Source organism: Triturus cristatus, chromosome 1_2 (assembly GCF_964204655.1).
Source record: "Triturus cristatus chromosome 1_2, aTriCri1.1, whole genome shotgun sequence".
Classification (NCBI taxonomy): domain Eukaryota; kingdom Metazoa; phylum Chordata; class Amphibia; order Caudata; family Salamandridae; genus Triturus; species Triturus cristatus.
Genome location: NC_140580.1, coordinates 861,635,396 through 861,660,714, shown reverse-complemented (window position 1 = coordinate 861,660,714; position 25,319 = coordinate 861,635,396). Strand labels below are relative to the sequence as shown.

The 25,319-nt window shown below is 42.3% G+C and overlaps 1 protein-coding gene across 1 annotated transcript; it reads right to left on the bottom strand.

Annotated features, from left to right (window-relative positions):
* On the bottom strand, positions 1–23,740 carry OTUD3 (OTU deubiquitinase 3). Its single transcript, XM_085609123.1, has 8 exons — positions 23,385–23,740; positions 12,434–12,582; positions 10,425–10,537; positions 7,212–7,334; positions 6,776–6,919; positions 5,289–5,385; positions 4,090–4,331; positions 1–524 (listed from the first exon to the last, which is right to left on the bottom strand). Exons 1-8 carry the CDS (start codon positions 23,564–23,566, stop codon positions 348–350), a joined length of 1,227 nt encoding a protein of 408 aa, XP_085465249.1. The 5' UTR covers positions 23,567–23,740; the 3' UTR covers positions 1–347.
* Positions 23,741–25,319: the final 1,579 nt, after the last annotated feature.

Below are 25,319 nucleotides of genomic sequence, written 5' to 3'. Positions count from 1 at the left end.
CCGTGTTAAACACTGTTTATTTTTATAGGGTGATTTTTGTATGTGGATTGCCACATAAGTCATCAGTGACAATGTACATAAGATTATGAAACAGAACAAAATCACGTTCCCATAGGGAAGATTTAATAAAAAATATAATTTAAACTAGTCCAAATGTAGAAAATTCGAAGGACAATCCAAGGGTGCCACATAGGCACCAGGGTGATATGGGATTGTGCCATAATCTCCTAAACAGATGTTGGGTGGGGTCTTTGTCAGACAGCCGGACACATTGAAGGTGTTCTTGGGAGGCTCTCCTTTTACTCCTGCAGTCTGTTTAAAAGTATGTTTATCCGAGGCCAGTTTGGTCAGATGGTGAGTGCTGAGAAGGTTTTAACCAGAGTGACCTGTCCTTCGCTGGGAATCGGGCTCTTATTATTGTCCATATTATTACTGCGGCTCTCCAGTACTTTCTGTCGATGTCTCTCCTCCTGCCGCCGCTTCTTCTCCTGGCGTTGCTGCTCTTTCCGCTGTTTGTTGGATACCTAGTAAAGGGGAAAAAACAGAAATGTTGTTGCCACAAACATCTTATAGTGGTACACATAACTATGTCCTTTTAGGCAGCCTGTGACCTGCTTATTATCGCTTCTGAGAGACTATGGTGATCTGACTGAACGTTTCTTGCCCTTTTAAAAGGGGTGACTATTTAATAGCACCCCATCCCTCCTCAGACACCATAGATCTTTACAAAGCCTTCACTGGGAACATGCCACAGAGTCTCAAGTACAAATGTTTCCAGTTGCCAATGATCACTTACCTTTTACTAAATGAATGGTTACGTTCTTGTAATTATTCATAGCAACACATTTGAATTCATGAACACTGGAGTATCTCAACAAGGTACAGGAACCCAATATTTTTTTTTCATAAAACATGGTTTATGATGACCTCCGGAAAAAATGTGTCAAGATGAGGAAACATTTTCTGATTCTTTGCTCGGCCCTGTACCCTAATGCTGTGCTAATATTTCTTGATTCATGGAGATGGCCATCAGAAATGTGGGCACATTCATGTCAGCTATCGTAGAAAGGAATTTTCAGAAATGAAATAAAATGCATCCACAGCAGCAATTTTTAAATTAAATGTGTAAACGTAGAAAATAAAATTGAAAGATTCCCAACGCATATACATGCATATCTGCGAGCGACTCTTGAAATGGTCAAAAAACGCCTTTTAAAATGGCTGTCCACCGATAGCAAAGCAGGCAGACAACAAATATCGAGGGAGCGGAGTGGTCAAAAGAAGGGGTAGGGAGGTCAACACTAGACTGGGTAGTAGAAGACAACAAGCATTTGCAATGCAATAGGTCTCGCATTTATGAAAGTTTGAGCTATTGGCATTGTAAATGTCTGCCTCTTATTTACGTGATGTTTATAAAACAGATAAAAGGCATTGTCATTTATAATGCCAATAGCTTAAACTCTAGTAAATGTGAGACCTATTACCTTGCAATTGCGTGCTATAATTTTTTTTTTTTTTAAAGCGTTAGGAGAGCGCAGGTCCTGCCTGCAACGGCAGGTACAAAGCTAATTGAGAAAATAGTACTCGGAGGTTGTAATTAAAGCCTACTGAGCAACAACACAAGTAACGGGGGGTGTCGCCATGGGAGATTACAAAATTAGAAAAGACAGTACTAAGGATTGACTACTAAGCCTTTTGACAAATGAACAGCCTCAGTTTACAGTGGACAATGACACAAGACAATGAAAAACGTGGAGCTTCAAGTTTCTACCTCAAAACAGCATGCCTTGCAGACCAGCTAATGCGCTGCCCAGGCTCGACCTAAACAAGCATTTGCAATGCAATAGGTCTCGCATTACTGATAGCTTGAGGTATAGGCGTTGCAAATCATGCAACGCAATAGCTCATACTTTCAGTAATGAGTGACCTAGTGCATTACAAATGTTTGCATAGTGAGCCAGGACCAGCATTGTATGTCTCAGTGAAGTACTGCAAGCTGATCCTAGAGGTTCCTAGTGAGCAAGGCACCAGCACTACATGTCTAGGTGCAGTACTGTAAGCTGCTCCCAGAGGTCCCTAGTAAGCAAGGAAGCAGCACTGCATGTCTGGGTGCTGTACCGCAAACTGCTCCCAGAGGTCCCTAGTGAGCAAAGGCACCAGCACTTGTGACCTCTTTTGGTCCCATATGGTACTGCACCATGCAGAAGATATGGTAAATCCACCCTACCCATAATGAATTGCATGCAAGACAGTACTAAGAGTACATTCAAATAGCTATATATCAGTAGCTTTGAAATGTGACAAAATAATTATTACATTAATTTCAGATTAGGTTGTACTCTGTGGAGCTGATGAAGGGAAATTTATAGACTGTCTCATATAAATGTGAGATGTTCTAGTGAACAAAGTAACCACTGCCAGCCTAGCTTAGGAACAAGTGTGTGTCTTGCCTGAAGCCTTTATAAAAAATAGTGCATTGAGGGTGTAATTAAAAGCTAGGGAGTAACAACACATGTAACAGGGGGTGTCCTCATGGTAGGTTACAAGAAGACAAAAATCAAAAAGAGGGAGAAAGAAGAGGCTTAGGTCCACTCAGTTTCCTTGTCTCAATTATAGCAAAAATCAATAGGAGAGTGGATCACTGGTCCTGAAAGAACCAGGGTATTGCAAAGTCAGTACTACGTACTGTTTAAGAAACCCTCATTCACGTTTGGCAAAGGATCGAGTGAAGCGGTATATCTTGGTTCTCCGCTTAATTGTGATCAACGTGATCCGGGTGGAGGAAGCATTGGTTTAACCCAATGATTGTGCGATCACGTTGATAACAATTAAGCGGAGAACCAAGATATACCGCTTCACTCGATCCTTTGCCAAACGTGAATGAGGGTTACTTACACAGTACGTAGTACTGACTTTGCAATACCCTGGTTCTTTCAGGACCAGTGATCCACTCTCCTATTGATTTTTGCTAGGTTACAAGAAGAGACATGGCGGTACCAAGGAGGGACTACTAAGCCTATTGACCAATGAAAAGCCACCATTTACAAAGGACAGGGACAGGGGCCAAAAAGATGGGTGGAAAGTGGGCGGAGCTTTATGCCCATACCCTGAATAAAGCATGTCTCGAAGAGACCGCGCAAGCACTGCCTAAGTGAGACCTAAAAAAGCATGGGGACAATAACAGGTCAAGGAGAAAGCAAGAGAGGCAAAATAATCCCTCACATTCATGGCTATGCAAATTCTAAGGTCGGCAGTTGAAGGACACATCAACCACTCACACCAAAATGGTCCTGGGCGCGACAAAATCAAGAATAGGGAAGAAAGCAATTGAATCCGGGACAAGCAAATGAGATAGACAACAAAGACACCCTATCATGACAAAGGGGCTGACAGAAAGACCACATTATGTATATGTATTGTATTGGAAACAGCAGGTTTTGCCCACAGACAGCTTAAGTTGTCAGTAGCAGAGACATCAAATTGAACTATAAAATACATTTGGCCAAAATTCCACTTTACTATACCCTCAAATAAGAAAACACAGTAAGAAAATGGATTATGTACACACTCCCTTAAGGAGCACTGCTTCAATCAAATAGATTGTTTAAGGATATTATCATAAATGAGTCAATGAAAAGGTGTTCTGGCATGTCGCACAGAGATATTCAAATGTTTCTGAACATCAAAGAAGATCCCATGATGGAAAATTCTGCATCATTCAAAATGATTTTAACCATGTCAAAGTTACTATCAATTCCGTACTCAAGCGTCAGAATAAAAAAAATACACAGCTTGCAGAACAAGCCTACTTACACTTACAGAATGGTCAGCAGCTTAAACATCCCGAGCCCCCAAAAAACCTTTTGCAATCTGATCCAAACTGACTTTACGTGTGGATGTGGCTCTAAGAGGACCTGGAAAGGGCAGAGTAATTCTCTCTGGACCAGAAAGGTCCGCGGGCGTGGATTATGGAGGGACGAAAAGGTGTGGTTTTTGGAACGGGCAGACATATCCCCTTGATATGTGGATATGATCTTTAATCACACTGTACATGTGGGTTAGGGAAGGGGATGCAGCTTTGAAATATACCTTCTGAGGTCTGTTTCGGTCTGCCGCGTTTTCCTCACTGTGGCTGACCAGTGGAACTATTGGTCTAGGACTAGCATCCTGATATTTCTGACTCTTCTGTTTCACGAGCAGATTATCAGCTTTGTTCTGGCCATTTCCTTGGCTACTGAAGTTTCCACTTGCTTTTAGACCATCTTCACACAAGGCAGGGCTGGGAGGTGAAAGACTTTGGACTTGCTGCTTTACAGATTCATCCTCAGCATCTGACAGACGATTGGAAGGAAAAAAAAAGAGTCACCAGGTCAGCAAAGAGCTTAAGAGATGCTGATGCAGCAAAGCACACAGTCCATAATAAAGAGATGCAGCAACAGTAAGAACAAAGCTTGGCAAATCTAGCACCAACAGCCAGCCAGACAACAAAGATCCGGTTCTGGGATGCTACCACCAGCCAGTAAGGGGTTGTTGAAGGGTGCCATAAGCTAGCTGCAGACGCTACTAGTCAACACCACCCTAGGCCACCCGAAGGGCTCCACTGTTTGACATCTGGGGATGCTTTGAGGCAATACCAGCTTGCGGAGGGATGCTACTACATGCAGAGGGGACATGGGTAACCACTAGGTAATCAGGACATGTCTCCCAAAAAGTCAGTTTACACAACACCTGTAGCCCACCAAGGGACCGCCACCGGTAAAGGGGAACTGGAGGATGCCTTACATTAAGGCCTACAATCAATCCTGCTGTCTGAGGCACTGCCACAAGGAAGTATGCACAGCAGCTACTTAGGAGATAAACCACCAATTGTGGGTTCTCAGTCAGCAGCCTCTAACATTGCATCAGCTTGTTGGAAGCCAAATGAGAAAGGCAGTAAATTAATGCCATAACTGGACAAGGGATACATCAGCTACAGCCAAATAGAGATGCAGTGAACGTTGCCTTCAGTTGGGAGACACAGAAGCTAGTCAGGGGAGATTGGTGCTGCCAAAGGCAATGAGCGCGAGACTATGTCAAATACAGTCAGATTTCCATAGGTAAACACGATGATTCAATCAGGCAGCTATACACAGTAGTTCGACTCAGTCATGGGCGCGCACAGCTGCCACAACTATTGGGGGCAACCACTTGCAAGGCAAATACATGGGCAGCATCCATCAAAGACAGCAGATGACATCAAAGCAGGGAAAGATAAAGAACCACAGGCTGGCTCACCAGTAACACTTTACCTATTCTGCTTAATTCTTCTGTTTGTAGAATGGCAAAAACAGCAGACTCAACATCATAGCTCTCAGCTTCAAGGTTCTGCAGGATTAGGTTAACATCCTACGCATAGATAAAAAAAAATCCAAATAAGTCATAAAACAGAAATAATTCACTGTCACTAAATCAACCTGAGAATTGGGACCAGGAAGGGCTTGAAAACACAAGGAGGCAACAGTTCCTAAAGGGGAGGGAAGGGTTCTCAACAGTCTAAATATGATTGTGAGAGAAAAGGTTTTTGTCTCCAAAAGGTAATAGAGTGTGCATAAAATGGGAGTATGCCTCCTTATACTTATGTGCCCTCACACACTCAAACGAGTGTAAAGCATCATCATAGGGCGGTGCTCCTCATGGGGGTGGCGCTGCAGTCCCTCACGGGCCCTAAAGAAACCTTTTGTCTCACAATCATAATTAGACAGTTGAGAACCCTTCCCTCCCCTTTAGGAACTGTTGCCTCCTTGTGTTTTCATTCACTACTTAGGAGCATAGGCACAGGACCTGGCTTCATTTTTTTTCCTAACCTGCTCCTCGTCCCTCTTCTTTTGTTAGTGTTGAAACCAGGAAGGGCTTGCCAAAAAAGATCAGACTTGAACTTTCATTTACTCTGTGATATATAAATATCCAGACACGAACATTTACAAATAAAAACAGTTTAGATGCAATTTAGATGCCACTAGGGCATATTTTAATGTGACCACCCCCCCGCAGCCCGAGGGGGTCGCCACTGGACCACCCCCCCCCCCCCGAACTTTTCACAATTTCTAATTTTAATTAGCAATGTTTACAAATGTCTAGACTTATTTAAACATTGCAGTTACTGTTTTAAAAATGCAATCAAATACATGATTGCCAAATACTATTCTAGGCAGGCAGGCCTCACTAACGCATCAACAGCGTGATTATTAGTAGTGGAGTGGGGGTTTTGAAGAATATTTGGAGTCCCTTCCCTTTTGACATACTCCCAGCTAGGATATGAATGACAAGAGGTTACTGGTGGCCCATTACAGAGGGGCTTACTGCCACTCACGTTTTTCAGCTTAAAACAAAGCACTGTTATCAGCATAATGCTTCTTTTGGCCAGAGCCTGCCCTCCCCCCGCCCCAGCTGGAAGAACCCTGCAGTAGGCTTAGCTCTATATGCAGGCAGAATCATCACGATTAGCAAACCTCTCCAAAAGTCAAGCGCCATCAGTGTAAAGCAGCATCTTTCATTGCTTACCTTCCCATCTTTCAGAAGAAAGACAGTTTCTTTAGGTAGCAGTGCACAGCACTTAAAATCCTGACCCCCCATTCAACCACCCCATGGACAGGATGGGTACTTCCAGCTACAACTACACATGTATCTGCATGATCGTTCACCAGCAAGTCCCCCAATGCTAGCTCTGATGCACTACTGTAGCTGTTCTACCATCAGCTATCTTTTCCTTAGATGTGCAACAGTTATCTTCACTGACCGAGCAGCCTGTAGCGTTGCGCACTTTGTGCACTGCGTCATCCAGCTCCTGCTGATAGTCCTCATCACCCCAATCCTCCGTCTCGGTCCCAAGGCTCTTCAGCTGGTTTCTTTCATTCCAATTCAAATCCTCATTACAAAGCATCTGGAAGCACAAAAAGATACATGTAGAGAAAGGAGTTAGGAGAATAATAGTGGAAGGATGACAGAAGAAGCACTCAGGAAGAGTACGAGGGCACCAGACCAGACAGCGAGAGCAGCCAGGGGCAAGAGGTCAGGAGAGAGCAACAAGCCCAGGTAGAGAAGCAAAAAGCAACACCTGGAAAATGAGATATGAATGACAGGCAGCAGAAAAAGAGATAAGGGACAAGCAAGATCCCCAAATGCAGTTACCAGAATAGAAAAAAGGTGACGGTGCACTTATATGCCCCACGCACCTGAGTCTGGAGGTTGGCAGGAGTCTCAGAGTTGTCATTAAGGCGCCTCACACTATCGTAATGTTCTCCATATCGATACACAATATGCAGCTCCTGGGCACCAGGCTTGTCTGTTCCACGGACCTGATGCACTCACGGGGAAGGACAACAAGACATAAGTGACAACAGAAGTGTTCTTTAAAACTCCACCAGCTGGGTTTCACTGCAGTCTAGAGTCATGTTGAGGGCTCGGACTACTGAGGCCAAGCCACTTTGGCATCCGACAGTGCCAAGGCATGTCCATGAGCACCCTACAAAGAGCTTTTAATTAAACCCTGATGCCTGTATATTTACTACAATGCTGCACTCTCAGGAAACTGAGTGGATTCAGCAGATTCCTGGCTCGCTCTCCCCTCTTTCCACCAATCAACCCCCTGTGCAACTCTTGGCTGCACAGAAAGACATTTATTTTGATTAGGGAGAAGGAGTTCAATTTAATGTCCCCGCAGCTGCCATATCATAGTTCTGGGAACACAACAGTGGAAAAGGGTGTAGACTGACACTAGTATAGGGTATACATATAGATGAGGACATGTAAATCACCAACAAAGTAGTGAGGAATCCACTTCCACCAGAAGAGTGTGCTGACAGTGGCTCAGGAAATACAGTGGGACAGGGAGATAACACTGAAAAGGTCATGGCGATTCATAAACTGGTTCTGGGAATAGACTTTCGGCACAATGGATCAAGTGATACACTAATGCTGGAGGTGGCAAGACACTTGGTTTGTAAAAGCAAAACATGGTGAAACAAGAAAGGCAGCGAGTGGGTACAGGGGATCAGGAAGACTTGTAGCTCAGACAGGTTATCAGTGAACACACATTCAAGGGGGCAAAAGGTACTAAGACATCACCAAAATTCAAAAGACATTTGAAAGACAGAGCAAAATAAACACTTAGACATGGAGACTGATAGGCCGAATTTGCAGGGTCTGTCGAATTCAAGGGCAACTATGCAATCCCTGGATCCACAAATGCCAGGTTATATGGAGAGCTCAATGAATCGCAAAATATCACCCAGTTGGCATCAGACTTACAGGGGTAGTGACGTCAGTAAAGATCTTGGGTGTTAAACCTCGGTGGTCCTGGAGGCTTCAGGGAAGGGAATCCGAAAGATCCCACCGCCTGCTCTCATTGGCTGACCTGGTCATGTGTCAGCCAATGAGAGGAGAACCTTCTGTTACTCGTCACAGAGAGGGACGGGGTCAATGATTCTTGCTGACCCCACATTAATCTGTGAGGAGGCATCAATGATAAGACAGTCGGCCCTGGGCACTTCAGGGCTTGAAACTAAAGTGCCCAGGTGCTAATCTATTGGTGACACTCCCCCTCGCTAGGGTGACCAGACGTCCGGGATCAGCTGTACAGTCTTGGTTTTCCTAGAACTGTCCTGGCGTTCTTAAACTTATTGCATACATGTCCCAATTTTAAGAGAGGGTCGGGTCAGCACATGCATTTATCACTGTGCTGTGAAGGCTCATGTTCACACTGGCCCCCTCATCGCACCAGGGACAGAGCTTTGTTCAAAAAAATCTACTGCGCTGCCGGACCTCATTCAGGCAGCACAGCAAGATTTAATGAGAGGTGAACCAACCCCTGCAGAGCCAATCACTCCAGGCCAGAATCACAAACCTGAAAATAAATAAATCTCAATTTTCACGCCCACAGAGCTGTGAAATCTTCAGTAAGCAAAGTTGGACTCAGGCGCCTGCACAGTACCTTGTTACCTAACCCGAACAAGTGTCTGTCAAACTCACTTTTGATCAGTCTGAAACACTTTTCATGCATTGGAAAAAGGTGGGCGTAGGACATCTCCACCCTTAACGACGGGCTGTGCCTGGAACAACATTTATTTCCACCAGCACATGCATCTCACACAATATATCAAAGTCCAAGCAGCTTAAGGGCATAAAAACAAGCAAGGCTATTTCCAGAAGCATAAAAAGATTAGTAATGCAAATAAACATAGGACAAATGCTAGCAGGCTGTGAGTCGGAGCCTGTAGATACTCTGAATCAATGTCTGTGCTGCTTGGATCCCCATGTTTTCAGATCTACACCAGTACAGCAACACAGTGATAAGAAGTCTATAGGAAAGTACTGCCTTTGGTAGGATTTCCCCTCAATTTTAAGCCTATAGTTTTTGCTGGATTTACTGTGCACTGTTGCTAAACAGGAGTAAAAATGCCTGTACATCCCTATATACATGGTTAAATTAGTTTCATCCCCGACTGCCTACTATTCCCTAGTATATGGAGTAGACTGCACTCATGGCCTGGAAGTTAAATGCCACCTGTGGACTGCAGCACCTATTGTGCAATCTACAGAGCAAGCCTGTAAATCCTGGCTTCAGGTCTACCATGTTCAGCCAGACTACTCTACCGACAGGCAGGCAAATCCTGCTTTTAAATATTAATAAGTTAGTCCTAAGTAACCCTTGTTGCCCACAAGGTCGGGTATCCGATATTCAAAAGTGAAACGTGCAAAATTAAAGTTGGCATGTTACTCCAGTGACAAGCCCCCAAGGTTGATTTTTACTGGCAGGGCTGTGGCTGGATACTAGAAAATGTAAAAGTCTAGACAGGTAATGACTAGAATAGTCTTTCAAGGTCTATTTGCCATATTTATTAAAAATTAAATCCATTATTGAAGTTGGATTTTATTTACATGCAAGGGAAATTTTACTTTTAGAAAGTTATACTTTTCAGGAGCCCCAACTAGGCTAAATCAGAATTCCAGGGACATGGCATACAGTAACATTGGAACAATGAATATACAGAAATGGTTTGTTGTATGGTCACAACCCACTCCTGCACTCCATGAATTCCCCTCTGTTATCACGCAGAAGACGACAAACGTCTCCATAAAGAAATACCCAGCAATGTGAAAAGCCAATGAAAATGGCAACTGGATTGTTACACAAAAATACATACCATTACTACACTATCTCAAGACAAACAAATCAATGTTTAAGAGTCCACCACAATGAAAAGGCTAACTGCACTCCACCCTGACCAAAATGTCCAAAGCATACAAGGAACCAGTGCAATTAAGCCACTCGCCAAAGCACACTTTCAGCTTACACACATCAATCCTGCCAAATCTCATTCAACCCTCTCTCTCACACACACACACCACACTACTCAGTTGAGGCTACTGTGTTTGCCAGCTCTTACCTGCCACAATGGATTGTTCAACTGGTGTATCACAACCTGCACCTGATGGTTTCGTGCAAATGCTACAATTGCATCATTGCCAGCAAAGGTACCTGTTTTCTCCAAGTTGGCAACTAAAAAATAAATAAAAGAAAAGTTAAATGTCTAGGAGAAACACTACAAGGGCTTCTACAGATCCACTAGTGGCTTTTGCAAGACTCATAGGTACCCTCTACCACACTTAAACTACAATATTTTTGTTACATTGTTCTCCATTTTTAGTGCCAAGAGGAAGCAAAGCGCATTCTCATTCTCCATATTGGCCCTCTAGAACACACAGGAAAATAATGGTTAAAAGTCCCACTCTGCACAGCACCCTCACTGGGATCAGCACAACATTGTCCAAGAGAAACATCGACAAATTCTGGACTTCTCCATCTCCTCCTCCTTGAGCCAGCTGGAAAATGGAGATGAACTGGTTCGCCCAACAGTAACAACCCATTTACATCTCCAGGGGTATCCTCAGAAACATAAAACTGAATGAGGGAGGTGACTAGCAAACCATGAGCATTTCATGTAATGTTGCAGATCGTGTTAAAAAACAATACCATTTTGGAGTATAAAAATGCCCCCCTTTGCACAAAGCTCTAAATCCCTTGGCCACATCACAATTAGCTAGCATTCTCTACTTGTCTGTAAGTTTCCCACTTTATAAGGCACTATGGACCAGATGTATTAAAGGGTTTTACCTACTCTATGTCTATGGGAAAATGTGTTTATACATATGGCCCTATAACCCTTCCACCATATGCACTGAATCGAACAGTGCTACATGCGGTCCTTCACCATACATTTTGTAGTCACCCAGAGGCCTGGTTTCTCCTCCCAAAATAATTTCGCCCTTAGTGGACTGTACCCCTTACTCTGATCTACCTTACCAGTAAATGCTCCAGCTCACAATTTCCCTCATCTCCCATCCTGTGCTCTTTTAGAATGTTCCACCTCAACCAAACATAAACTTTCCCTGTTGTCAGAATCCAACTCCGGACCAATAAAAACACACTTTAAACGTTACAGTTCACCTAACGCTTGCACAATTTTATGGTCAATGGTTCAACTCTCTTAGCTCCAAGAACATTTTCGCAGTTACAAAGGCTTCAACTACATATTCATCCGCATGAATTTCTTCTGACAAAGCGTTACCTGGTCGTCTACCATCCAAGCCACCCTGTTGCTGGGTGGATTCCCCATCAAAAGGCTGCACCTTCCCTCCTGCACTGGAGGCTTTGCACAAGCCTACGTCTCCACCCATCACAAAGTTTCACTTCCTTCCATATGCTTGCACCATCAGAAAACCTCCCCTCCTTTGTGCTTTTTCCCCGTCCCAAGGACCTACTATCCCAGTCAAGTTGGGTACCACTTGCATATGTCTATTTTCCCACCCAAATATGCTTCCCCAATCACAAATCTCCATCTTCCCGCCTGCATTCCTTCAGAATCGCCAGAATTAGCTTCCTTTTTTATAACACTTCATTGCCACAGGTTTTTCTTGACAAAAGAAAAAAAGGTCTTTCCATGTGACTCCATCTTCTTTACTACCCCGTGCACTTAGTCTCAAGGCGCCATCTCGTATCTCACCCGAGCATGCCTTTCCAGGCAAAAGAGTGCAACATCCCCTCAGACATGTCTTACCATCACAAACAAGGCTCCATCCTGTTTCCGCCAATGTGCTCACAAAAACAAATCTTCACTCCTACCACAACACATTTTTTCACATGTCTACACCCCTATCCTTAGCCCATTTACATCTTCAGTCACAAGGCTCTACCTGATCTCTAGACAAGTGCCCCAAGGTCACATTTACGCACACCCAGCCCTTCCACTCTGGCAATAAGGGAATACACCTCACCCAGTGTCAGAAAATATACTCTTCCCTAACACAACAAGATTTAGCTGCCACATTAGTCCACCTTCATACCCTTTCCTGATCTAAAGCCTACAGCTTCTACCAGTGCAGGAGACACACCCACCATGTCTATCAAAAGGCACATCGTCTTCTACAAAAGGCTCAAAATCCTGTCGATGCTTGATCATGTAGTCCACAGTTTCCTGGCGGTGCTTCAAATGATTGCGAGAGTGGCCCTCCAGCTGGTCACCAAGTGCCCTGAATAGGCAGTTCCTGCAGGGGAAAAAAGTGTTCATTAAAATCAGAGTAATAATACAGCCCAGAGCAGTCTATTGGCAAACCGAAAAAGGAATCCACTTCTACCCTATGCCCATCACAGCTGTTTGCCACCTACATTAATCAGAAGTGCATATTAGTCACAACAACCAAGGTGGAACAGCAATGGTTAATGCCACCGGCTTTCCGCAGATGAACTAGACATAACCAAGCCTATCAACAAACATCATAAAGAAACTCTGCCACCCAAACTGAACATTCTTGTCAACCACTGCAAACAGACTTTCCACTGAAACTTCTGAAAATCACAGTGAGCCCCACCACAGCCACCCCACAATCTCGATACCTAAGACTTTTGGGCCAGCACATTGTCAAATCATTGCAAAGATCAGGCTCTGGACTGCTGGCTTGGCCATTCTGTTCGCCTATCATCCATGCTGTCACTTTTGTAAGCTTAATTGTTTCAAAATCATGTGGATTCACCATATTTGGGTCTGTTGGTGAAGAAACATTCAGAATATGACTTGCTGTAATTTAATTGCATCACTAAATCCCAATGTTTTGGGTATCAGGATTTCTCTTCAGTTCTTGACCTTTAACCTCACTGTTGTGACATGAACGGTGTAATGTTTCCAGACATTCATTGTTTCTCTTGGAAGTTGCAATTTCTCTAGTTCCACCAGTTTCTAATTTCACCTTCCTCTTGTTTCTTTTTCAAAACCCTCATTACCTTGGCCCAAATAGAGATCTGAAAGTATTTCCAAGGGAAGTCTCTCGATTGAGTCATTGGGAAAATCAAAAGCAAAAGGAACAAATGATGGACGGAAGAATGAACAATGTAAACATTCACCCCCAGTCACAAGTATCTGGGTTCAATCCATCGTTCTTTAGCTCACCACGCCACACCAGTTTGGACCAAGCCATATGCAAATCAGTCTTGACCCGTTGCCTCATGGGAACAGTCCAGCCGAAACTGCCAAGCCTGGTCCTCCCTGGACTGGAAACAAGCATCCTGGGACTGGGTTCAGGGCATCACCCTTCATCAGCCAGGCTAGCTTGAATTCAGTGGTGCAGTGAGCACGGGACCCATGTCTGGGCATACCCTTCCCACTTATGGCGACAAAAGGAACAGATGGACGGAATGCTGAACAATGACCCCCAGTCACAAGGATCTGGGTTTAATCCATCGTTCTTTTGCTCACCACACCACCCCAGTTAGGACCCAGCCATATGCAAATACCCTGTGCCTCATTTGAACAGTCCAGCCCGAAAACCATGGCAAAAAGAAAAGTGGAGAGCTTCGACATCGTAGTAATCCAAAAATGAACTTTTCATTTCAGCACAGTAAAGTTTACAGTTGGAATACTGAACTCAATTGTGCCTTAACACTCAAACCTCAATTTCTCCAAGGAGCCAATAAGCCAGCACAGAATATGAGTTTGCAACTCACAAACAACTTAGTATGCTTAATGTTGCAGCTAAAGACAGAATGTTCAGCTTTACCAGTCTCTACAAAATTATCTACAAGTTTATTTAAAGATAAATTGCCTTCTCTAATGCTTCTCATTTTGTAACACTGTTCACACCTGTTCCTTCAAGGTTTAATCACTTTTCCAAACTCAAAATGCCCTTTTTCACAGAATCATCATGGTTCCCAATCATATAAGCATATCAATAAAAACAGGTTATTAGCAAATATACTATACATATCACTTCAAAACTATTTACAAAATAGTACAACATATAAAACATAATCCATCAAAAGATTAAGCTGTGGCGGTACAGAGTAGCAGAATTTAGGAAATAATCAACACAAACACATTTCACTGGAGGGAGGAATTTGGAAAAAATGAATGCTGACCTACATCGCCTGAAGTCTCATCTCCTAAGAAATAAATATTTATGGGAAAATTACCCATTAAACCTGCACAAAAAGTACAAAATGTAACAAAGTCCGAGGTGATTTCTGAAGTGAGGATTTAACACAGGGACATGTGTATATGGAAGCTGCATCATAGTGTGCCAGGGAAAACTCAGTTGCTCTCTAACAGAATCCATTCTAAATCTATAAGGAGCGTACACTCCCAGGAATGAGTAACCAACTCAATATACCGAATCCAGATGATATTAAGACCCTGGTCGTATGATAAACTGTTTTCAATTATTGTTTTACTTAAGGAGGCCTGAGCTTTACCTCAGATCTAGGACAAACAGCAAGGGTGCCATTTAAACTCGGCCTTCCACATAATCTAGTCCTAGCTCTCCGTGTATGGCATGGTGTAGGCTACACCTAGGAAGCACCAAAATACGCCTACACAGTCGATTTTCTTCTACTTGCAGACTTGCTACGTCAGCATACCCCCCAAATACTGGCCCTATTGGAATACATTTCCTGTTGTGAATATGCAGTAGAAGGGCTACTGCTTGTTTCGTATGCTAACACATGTGAAATAAAACACTTACTGACCACGCAAAAGGTTGTTTCAGAATAGTTAAGCAAGGGCCCTAGGTGTTCGAGCTCTCAAAGGTGACCACTATATAAGGGATGATGAAGGTTCTCAATATAGTCGCATTTGACAGAAAGATATTGAGACTGTACATTTTCTGGGTCATAGACCACAGTAAAAGTTTTAGACGAGTTGGTTTCTATGTTCAGTTGCCCCATAAAGAGAACAAGGGCATTGATAATCTTTTTTAAAACATTGAGGTACTGAACAATAAAACCATGTCATACGCTTGTAAAAAGACAGGTACTGGTTTCTTCTTAATCACTGGCATATCCCTTCCTTCTGTAATCAACATTCATTCTAGATCATTAATATATAACAAATCGGATTGGTACAGAAAGCAACCTGGTGCACTCCTTGTGCTAGCCCAAATGTACCTGTGGATTACCCATTTCCCCCCAAATCTCACTGATGCAGATCGGTTAAAATAAATGACTCCAAGGAAATCCACCAACCCATTCATCAAGACCCATACCATAAAGTAAAACGCACAGCTTAAATCTATTTAGACTATCAAAAGCACCCGAGAGGGGCATAAAGACCTAACATTAAGCGGTAGGTTTCGCGATGTACATGTGTACTTAGATATTATTAAATATAACTTTAAGCATTGCTTTTATGTCCCCCAGACTGGACCTAAACCCATACTGGACCTCATCATGTATTGTGGTAGGAAACCCATGTTAATAGACTCTCTAGGACAACTATCAGTAATTTTGAATGTTATATTTAACAGTGAAGTTGGCCAGAAACAACATGGATCATGCCAGTTTCCCTTTTGAAGATGGGTACAATTGCTGAACACCAGGTCTTTGAGCACCCAATTTTACATGCAGAATTAATAGCATTTGTGAGAATGGGGCCTACAGCTCAACATTAGGTTTATACAAGTCAACTGGGATCTTATCTGGTCCCGGAGTTTTGTTTGAAGGACACTGAGCTGAAAGTGAATTGCCAACGGGTAGATTAGCTTTCAATAAGGCATCATCAGATTTACTATCTGGTATACTGAACATGGTTTCAAATTTGTCTATCCAGCAATCTGGTCTAAACGTCGAATTCGGTTTGCTTTGGGATTTTGGATAGTTTACTAGTGCTAACTACCTTCCAGAAGGCATGGATATCCTTTTGCTTGCATGAAGTTTTCACTGGTCTCTTTATGGAGATCTTCCAGCCTTAATTTCAATGCTGGCTTATATTTACTTCTGCATTTTCCACTTTCATCTCTATTCTTAGGGGTTACCTTTAAAGCCCTTCACCATCTATTATTAGCAGATCTACAGGCCTTAGACCACCCACAGGAATTCTGACTCAAAGTTCTCAGTGGCTTCACAAATAAGTCTATTGTAAATCTTCCTACTTTTACAAAGGTACGAATGACACCCGAGACAAGCTGTAGATGATAAACTCCCACACACAAGATTCAAACTGTCTTCAATAAGCCTAAGCACTATATCTCCAAGGCCTGCAGATTTCCTAACCTTACCCGATTAACTTTTGTGGTTCATGTTGTACATCCACCAACTGTGCTGAAATATTTGGCCTTAGGAGATGACAAAATGGTAAGTTTACTAAGGTCATTGTGGACACAGTCTTATTTCTCCTTCCAGGATATCATTTCTTAATTGCCTAGATATGAAAATATAATCAATAATAGAACTGCAGCCCATTCCTACAAAAGACGGCATCAATGGATTAAGGAATTCTGTCAACTCTAGGACATTACTTAAATCATAACTCGAGAGGTAATTAGACAAAACATTTTCTCTGGAGTCGCTGGGGTAAACCCCGCCTAGAAGACCTTTCAGCTGAAAAAGATTTATAGTTGTTAGCGATGTTCTAACCCACAAATTAGCATTAAAACCCCCCTATTAAATCACATTTAGGCCCTTACCAGAGCAATAGGCTGTGTTACCCAGTCCAGTTATAAATTCAAATACCGACTGAAAATTATGGTTGTCCTTAGGTAAAAAAATCATTACAAAAATAAATTTAAAAACAATTACCTGCCCATTTTAAGTGAAATGCCTGGATGAACCCACAATTACCAAGTGTCCGTGTTGTAGAACACTGTAATGTTACCTTGAATCAGATTGTTAGGCCTGCTCTAGCCCGCCTCCCTTTAGCAACATTGTTCGTACAAATTACGTTAAGGCTTTTTAATAAGAAATCTAATTCACATGTAGAAATTAATTTAATTTGGAAGTCAATTGTTATCTGAGATATATCGTGTTGAATTGCCTAAATTTTCTGTGGCCTATAGTAAAATGAATGAGGGAAATGACTTCCATAGATTCATCTAACTATAAAAGAAAATATTCCGGTTTAAAGAGTCTATATAAATGTAATACTTTGAATGAGCAATGATTCTATTGATGGTGGTAAAGTGTGCGTAATACTTTGAATGAGCAATGATTCTATTGATGGTGGTAAAATGTGCGTAAATAGGTTTTTAGAAGTAGAGTGTTTGTTATGTGTGATACATATTTTTATGAGGGGCTGAATGCATAGGAAGTGGGAATAGCAAACTGGCTGTTATTACAAAATGTTTTCGACATTAAGATAAAATAAATATTTGGAGAAGTATATTTTGTACACAAGAAATATATCCTAATGAAGGGACATTTTGATAATAACAATTGACTAAATGAAATTAATTTCTGCATATGAAGTAGATTTATTAATAAATAACCTTAAAGTAATTTGAAAGACAATATTGCCAAAAGGGGTGGCTTTTAATGCTTTTTCAGCTATTCAACACCACCACCATGGCCCAATTTGCAATTTTCTGTATTATAGCCTCTACAGTAGAAACCGGTCAAGGAGCTTGAACCACGGCTTCAGTCACTTCTATCCCAAATTTTGTTAAATGAGCATCGATGGTGTCCAAATGATCATACAATGGATGAAGACTTAATTTTAAAGGAAATTTAAAATTTAACACAAACTCTGTCAAGTCAAATAAGTCGCTCTTTATTAAAGTTTTTGGCACCTCTTGCCGGGCAACATTAAAAACCAGCTCTTCTATGATATACATTTTTGGTTGTCTTTTGTGTTTCGCAGCTGGCCCCATATCGGATAAAGGTGAAATGGCTGCAGTATTTCCCAGATTATGTGAAGAAAAACTCAGAACTTGGAATATTGAGATTATGAAGAACTTGTCCCTCAATTACAGTTACATGACTAAGAGACAAAGCAGGTGCTTTAACAGAGAACGAAAGGCGCTTTTCTGCCAGTTCTATTTTTAATTTATTTTACGACACCAAACAGGAAATTCAAGGAAGCAATGAAATGGTGTATTTTTAAGTCATGTGACTTTACACCCATCTATCACTTACCAATTGTTACAAGACAAAGGAAGGATTAAAAGGACATGACCCAGGCTAGGCTCTTTTGGCCACTCGTCGGGCATAGCCTGGATACATCCCACACTGTGGGAGACCCTTTGTTACTTAAGAGATGTGCCCCCTTGTCCTGGGCCAAGATGAATTATGGGCTCTGCAGGCAGCCCGTGTAACAGTCACAACCCTCCCGGAGCGCTATAGACGCATCACGCACAGAATCATTTTTCAAATAAAATCTAGCTTTAGTTTCACTGAAACACTCTGAAACTGACCTCTGGATTAAACAAGAGGTCCTTCTGCCGCAGGTTAACAAAGGAGTTCCTTATATACCACAGCCAGGATATTTTTAAAGCATGATTGAGCGACAAGAAATACCCCATAAAACAGCTTAGGCTGGGCTCCTCCCATGATCATATCCTAATCCAACTCTGCAGTGGGCGGAAGACTATCTGGTCACTTAGATACCTAACCCCCCACTCCTCATGCACACAATAGGTTGACGTGCTTTGAGGAACACACAGTACACGCCTACGGAATTTGTTTTCCTTTATCTGGAGCTAGTTTACAGCAAGGTACCCCAAATGTCCCTCCCACACAGTACTTTTGATATACACTTAGCCTCACAGATTTTAACTAAGGCTTTAAGGGTTCTACTACCCAGCCTAGAGGCGAAGCTAAAAGCACCTCCTAAAGACTTCCCAAGCTCCTGCTTCTTAGCCTCAACCAGGGGTTTCCAGCTTACTTTTGACTCAAACAATACCCCCAAATAGGGAAATCTTGCAACTTGTGCTAGAGTATGCTGATTGAAGGTAAAAAAGTCTTTGTTCTTGTTGACTTGGTTACCACCACCATAACATAAGACTTAAAGAGGTTGACAGACTGGTCTAAATCTCTCATAAAGCAAATCAAAGGAATTCAACAAGGTTTTCAGGCCACTCGCACCATCAAGATGACATCATCCGCGTAAAGTACTGGCAATACACGGAAGCCAATAGATGGACAATCTGCTTTAGCAGCCACGAAAGCCTTTTCCAACCCATTTATGTATAAGGAAGCAAAAAAAGGGCGAGAATACACCACTGTTGCACCCTATGGCACATTCTATCCGTACATGCAGAGTCGTTTGAGAATCTTACTGTTGCAGTGGTTTCAGCGTGGACATCACGTGAAAAGTAAACTATGTTAGGGTCCAAATCTAAACTTAAAAGGATCTTCCGCAATTTGCCACGATTAACCCAAAATAATGTGGCCATAATGTCCATGAAGGACAAGTGTATTGTTTCAGAACAGGCAATAGTATATTTGCTAATCACCATATAAAGATTTAGACCATGATCTATGATTTACCCAGCCGAAAGCCATTTTGGGATTCAGAATTAATATTAGCATCAGCCCAAATTCGCACTCTGTCTAATAACACCTGTCCCAGGACCTAAAAACTGAGTCCAAAAGTGTTATAGGCCCATAACACTCAGGTTTTTTCCCCTTTTTAAAAATTGGCTCTATCACTGATGATGAGCAAGAGGGTCAATAATGGTGCACAGAGATCCAAGTATAAAACAAATAAATCAGGCCATATGCCATCGGAACCCGGGGCCTTCTGTTTAGTGAAACTCTTAATGGCCTGTATGGCTTCTTCCAAAGTAAAACAAGGCTTAATTTACCCTGCTCTACCAGATCAAGCTAAATGGTGACAGTCAGGTCAGTACCGTTATAATTATCCTTAAAGTGAGTCACCCAATCCTGGGCAGGAATAGGATGACATAGGGTAGGGGTACTCTCCTGGGTAAAAAAAGAAACCAAGGCTGGTTGATTATACGCCAGAAGGATGAGCAATATTTTGACCAAACTGGCTTGAACCCAACTTCTCCCATGCCTTTTCCCTTGATATCGCTTTCTTCTTCTTTAATTTCTCTTTATAAGTACAATGGCAAGAGGCAACCTGTGCCCCAACCGTTGGTATTTTAATTAAGCGCTCTTTTTAGACTGTGCAGAGCCTTTGAGCAACTAGAATCGAACCATTTTGGGACAGGGAGGGAGGGCTTTGTTCTTGGAAAATACAGAAGCTCAGCTACCTGCAAAGTTGCCAAAGGCCACTAAAAGCATATGGTTAGGGGTAGAGAGATCTAAGCAAGTTTCTAATTCATTGGCACAGCACCAGTGTGGTTTGTTTACAAAATGTTCAGGGTCCACCATTGCCCATCTTAGTCGTCTGCCCTGGCTCAGAATCTGAGGAACTATACAGGCCCTTAAAGCGTGCCTTAAAGATGTACTTGCCCCCCTCAATGTTAAAATTAACGGATTATGGTCGCTGACAGATTGACAAGAGATATTAAAATTTACAATCATAGGAAGTAACCAGGCCGACACAAAAATATAATCAATAATGGAGGCGCAGCCCCTCCCTATACAAGTTGGGAAGAAACTCAGTGTGAGATTCCGTCTGCTTATCCATTGTAAATGCAAGGTTCAAATCATGTAACATCATTAACTCCGTCACCCCTTTAGTGTGTTCCAGGTGTAGTTCAAGGTCCTGTCATCAGTATTATCCGGCAATCCACAGTACAAATCGGCAAAGGGATTATCGGACATGGTTCGAAAATGCAAGATTATCACCCATCCCCTCGTACCTTTATAAACAAGTCCCGTGCACACGTTTATGATAAATAAGCCATTCACAGTAAAGTAAAAGTAGTTCAACACTTGTCATTCTGTGAATGTTGTTTTAATTCAAGTTGAGTGCATTAATACAAAGAGCGCCAGCCGACACGTGTTTCGTCAACAGGTGGAGACAAGTGTTGAACTACTTTTACTATACTGTGAATGTCTTATTTATCGTAAACGTGTGCACAGGACTGGTTTATAATTGTTTTGGCATTGGGTTTCTGCCCACACCTTACACAGGGGTTGGGGTCTTCCCCTGACCCGACTGCACCGTGAAGCTTTTGTTCTTTTTCTCACTGTACCTTACGGTTTACCTGCCTGAGTGCCATATATCCTGTTTTCCAAAAGCCTTCGCAGTAAAATACCCCTCGTACCTTTGTGAACTAATAAAATTGGCAAAGAAAGGAGAGCCCATTTAACTATCAGCAGTCCTGGAGTCAATGGTGTCCTTCATGTCTTCACAGAAGAATCCACTTTTAATATTTTTCTGTATAGATTAGACTATGAAAATGGCATCTGTTGCCAAAATTAAGCCGATTCTTCCAATGGATGCAAACGCAGAACACCCTTTGCTCTTAACACCAGTGAACATTTTAGGGAAACCCGTTGGGAGGTTTAGATTTCTTATTCTACTGATCTCAACTGTTTATTCAAGGACACAACTTTAACCGATAAGACAACCAAGGGGGTCCTGTTCATAGCAGTGAATCATGAGCTTTCCTCCGGAGATGAAAACATTATTTTGGTTTGCTGCTCCTGACAGGTTTGTTTTAAGACTGTGGCAGTAAAATAGTAACACCCACTTAATATGAAAGGAAACCCTGCTCTTCGTTGACTGAGGAGAAATTATCATGCCATAACAGCTCGCACACTGCTTCCCAAAAAGACTATGAGCCGATTCACAAAACCATTTATGAAGATGGAATATAGTAATACATTAGTATACTCTTTTAGGTAATCTTACATGCCTATGTGAATTGGCCCCAAGAAGTCAAACTCCATATTAAGGTGCAAAGAGGATACTGTCCTTTCTATTTCTAATTGTATATGAATATTTCCTGAAAACATGACAGTTTTTGAAGCCAATTCACACAGCATGGAATGGTAAGCAAAAGAGAACAGGAGTACTATTTTACATTATCCAAAATGCCCTTTTGAGTACACCCACACTAAGAGTTTTCTTTTGCTTGTAGAAAGGTCATGCTCATACATCTGGTTTATGATGCGTACCCATATAAATGTGGAGGATATGGTTAAACTGTGAGTGCGAGTTCTTTATTGAGCAGACTCCTTCTTAATCTTTTGAAAGTCTGACTGAGGCATGTGAAGCTCCTTAATTCTAGCGAAGTAAGCCCACAAAACTACATAAAGTAGCCAAAGATTGATACATAACGTACGTGTCTCTCACATGGATGCTACTTTTGAGAAAAGAAAATCACATGCACCTCTTTGGACCCCCATACAGAGAAGATGCTATTCAATATCCCTCCAAATACTTGTGCAAGGTAAGTCTTTCACACGGTCTGCCATGGGATCAAAGCTGAGCATTCTAAATTGCCTTCCCATTAAGCAGGATGTTGGGAACTGGGTAGGGTCAGGTGGAATGGTGGCAAAATCACACAATAACAATGAACCAGTGATACAAAAAAATGGACGGGGGGGGGGGGGAATACTAGTGACAAGTCCCTTGCACCACTGGTGCGTCTCTTTTAATATGGGAAAATCTGACGTACCGGCGGCGCAAAGGGCTTGTAAATAAACCAAGTGTTATGTTAATACAACGAAAGAAATTTACAAGTCAATAATAGCGATTACTTGTCAGTAGGGTCCGAACAATAACGCTTTACAAAAAAAATATACAATAAACTCTTCCCTCCTCCAGCTCTCCTTTATCAACTAACAGACTCACATACCCACCGCTCTTATTGCCAATTTATATTTCCTTATACTAATCCACTTTGGGTTCCGGAATAGCGCGCTACTCGCCGAAAACACTACAACTCAACAGGGGGTTGTAAGCGCTATATAAAAACAATTACAATATGAACGTGAGGAAAACGTGATAAAAACAAGACGCAGGATGATGGAAAACAAGCGCCTAAAAACTGTAACGGAAAAATCATAAACCTCCTTCCTCATCATGCACCTCACTCCTCACCAGGGATCAGCTTTCCCTGTCCAATTTTCATTCTTCCGCGTCTATTTCTGTCCCACTCCCAGATCCACAATATGTCATGCCCCCCCCCCCAGCCCTACTCGCTGTAGCCTCGACTCCAATGCTCACCCATCCCCCGGCACCTCTCGAATCCGCAGGCCGCGCGTCCTCAACTGCTCATTCAGGCCGCGCTGCTCTCCGGGGTCTTCTCGGTTGCGCCGCTCCTTAGCTTTAGCCCGTCGGACTGCCCATTCCTCCCTTTTCCGATCCCCGGGCCGGGCCCGAGCCCCCGTAGTCTGCCGCCGGGACATGGTACTTCCGACCCGCTTCACATGACCTATAGGAGGCCTCACCCTTCAGCACGTGATGAGCACAAGCCTTTGACTAACGTCAGACACTGCTGCAGCTCTGAATCGCGCGTGATAGGAACTATTCCGCATGATGTGGGCGAAACAAAGTGTCCCTAAGGATTCCATTTTATAGTCAGGCATAATAGCCTCGCGGCCCGTGGTGTGCCTCATTATGCCTGGTCCGAATATGGTCACTTGACAGACCTACATTCACTCATGCGTGACCTACATATTTTGGATTTTTGCTGTTTACCGTTATTTTTTAGTTTGGTGTTCATACGGGTCCCAGTATATTACCTATAGAGGCTACAGGCTTGGATACTCTCACGGCTATAAAAATACTGTTAACATAAGATAACATTCACTTGCCTTTTAGCGCTGTTATTTTTAGGTTAATAACATGTACGGCATTTTGCTGCCATCATGTGTCCACTGTGGGTAGCACAGGACGTGGCTGTGTTAGTAATTATTTGTATGTCCAGTTCACTAGATACGCTGTCTGTTGTGAGGCCTATTGTGGCTTACCAAGAACTGGGGGCTTGGAGCCAGTGTTGTCAGATTTTGAGACCCTTCCAAAACCCAAAGCTGGTTAAGTACAAGCCCAAGTCCAGCCCAACGCAGAGCAGTATCAGCCCCAAAACTAGTCAAAAAATACAACTCTGAAATTATGCAAAAATAGCTTTCAGAAAACATTATAAGGATTATTCTAAAGTCTATTCAATATTCATGTAGTTGGAGGAGGTACAATGGGCACCAATGGAATTCTGCACTCATGCCAAAGTTCTATTAAAAACACTAATTTGGGAAACCACTCCCAGCTGTGACCTTATAATTAATCCTTCTGCCACTACAATTCCAAACTCGAGCCAGGCATTCACGAGTAAAATCTACAAGAGCAGATTATAATCAACCTTTAAAGAAATCTAAGAAAGTGAATATCAAAGGAATTTCAGCAGTGTGGCTCCCAAAAAAGAACATTAAATGGATTAACACCAGACAATGATACACATGTACAATGAAATGACCCTTGTGTTAAAATAATTCCAGTATGACTTGTCTGGCAAGGTTTGCATTATATCTATTTGGCTGTAGATATTCAAACAAGAAAGCATCTTTTACAAGACATTCATGGCAGTATGGGACAACAATAAAAAGAAACATTGTTATTTACAAGACGTTCATGGCAGTATGGGACAACAATAAAAATAAACATTGAGGCAAACAACTAACAAGTGTTCTTAAATATGAAATGACCATGTGAAAACTTAAAAGATAGAAAAGCGTCTTGTTTCAGAGCTGTGAGGGTCGTCACAATAAGATGAGAGGTCCACATCCCTTCAGTTAAAATGTACTGAAAATGCCAGAAAAGAGACATTAACTTACCCTGGCCAATTCCCTTCCCTGCCCTCCATTTCAAAGTCCTTCATCATGATCACATTAACTGGCACTAAACGTTCTACTAGGTGTGTGTTGTTGCCTGTGTGCTGCAGCAAAAACTAGGTTAATGCTTGCTGTCTTGGCATGAAGCAGATGCGTTTGTTTAGAGTCTAAAATACCTTTTTTCTCATAACATACTGCACCACCTTCTCCCCAACATCTGAAAACTGATGCTCCCTCAACACTTCTGGCACTGTCATCAGTCCTCTTGTACCATCCCAATCCATTCTACTTCATCATTTGGGCTGTACTGCTATCATACAACTGCTGACCTAAG

Coding starts and splice junctions, on each gene's coding strand:
- OTUD3 (XM_085609123.1), bottom strand. CDS start 23,566: ATGTCCCGGCGGCAGACTACGGGGGCTCGGGCCCGGCCCGGGGATCGG. Junction 12,583..23,384: donor CGAGAGGTGCCGGGGGATGG/GTGAGCATTGGA, acceptor TTTCCCCTGCAG/GAACTGCCTATTCAGGGCAC. Junction 6,920..7,211: donor CTGCCAACCTCCAGACTCAG/GTGCGTGGGGCA, acceptor TTGTGCTTCCAG/ATGCTTTGTAATGAGGATTT.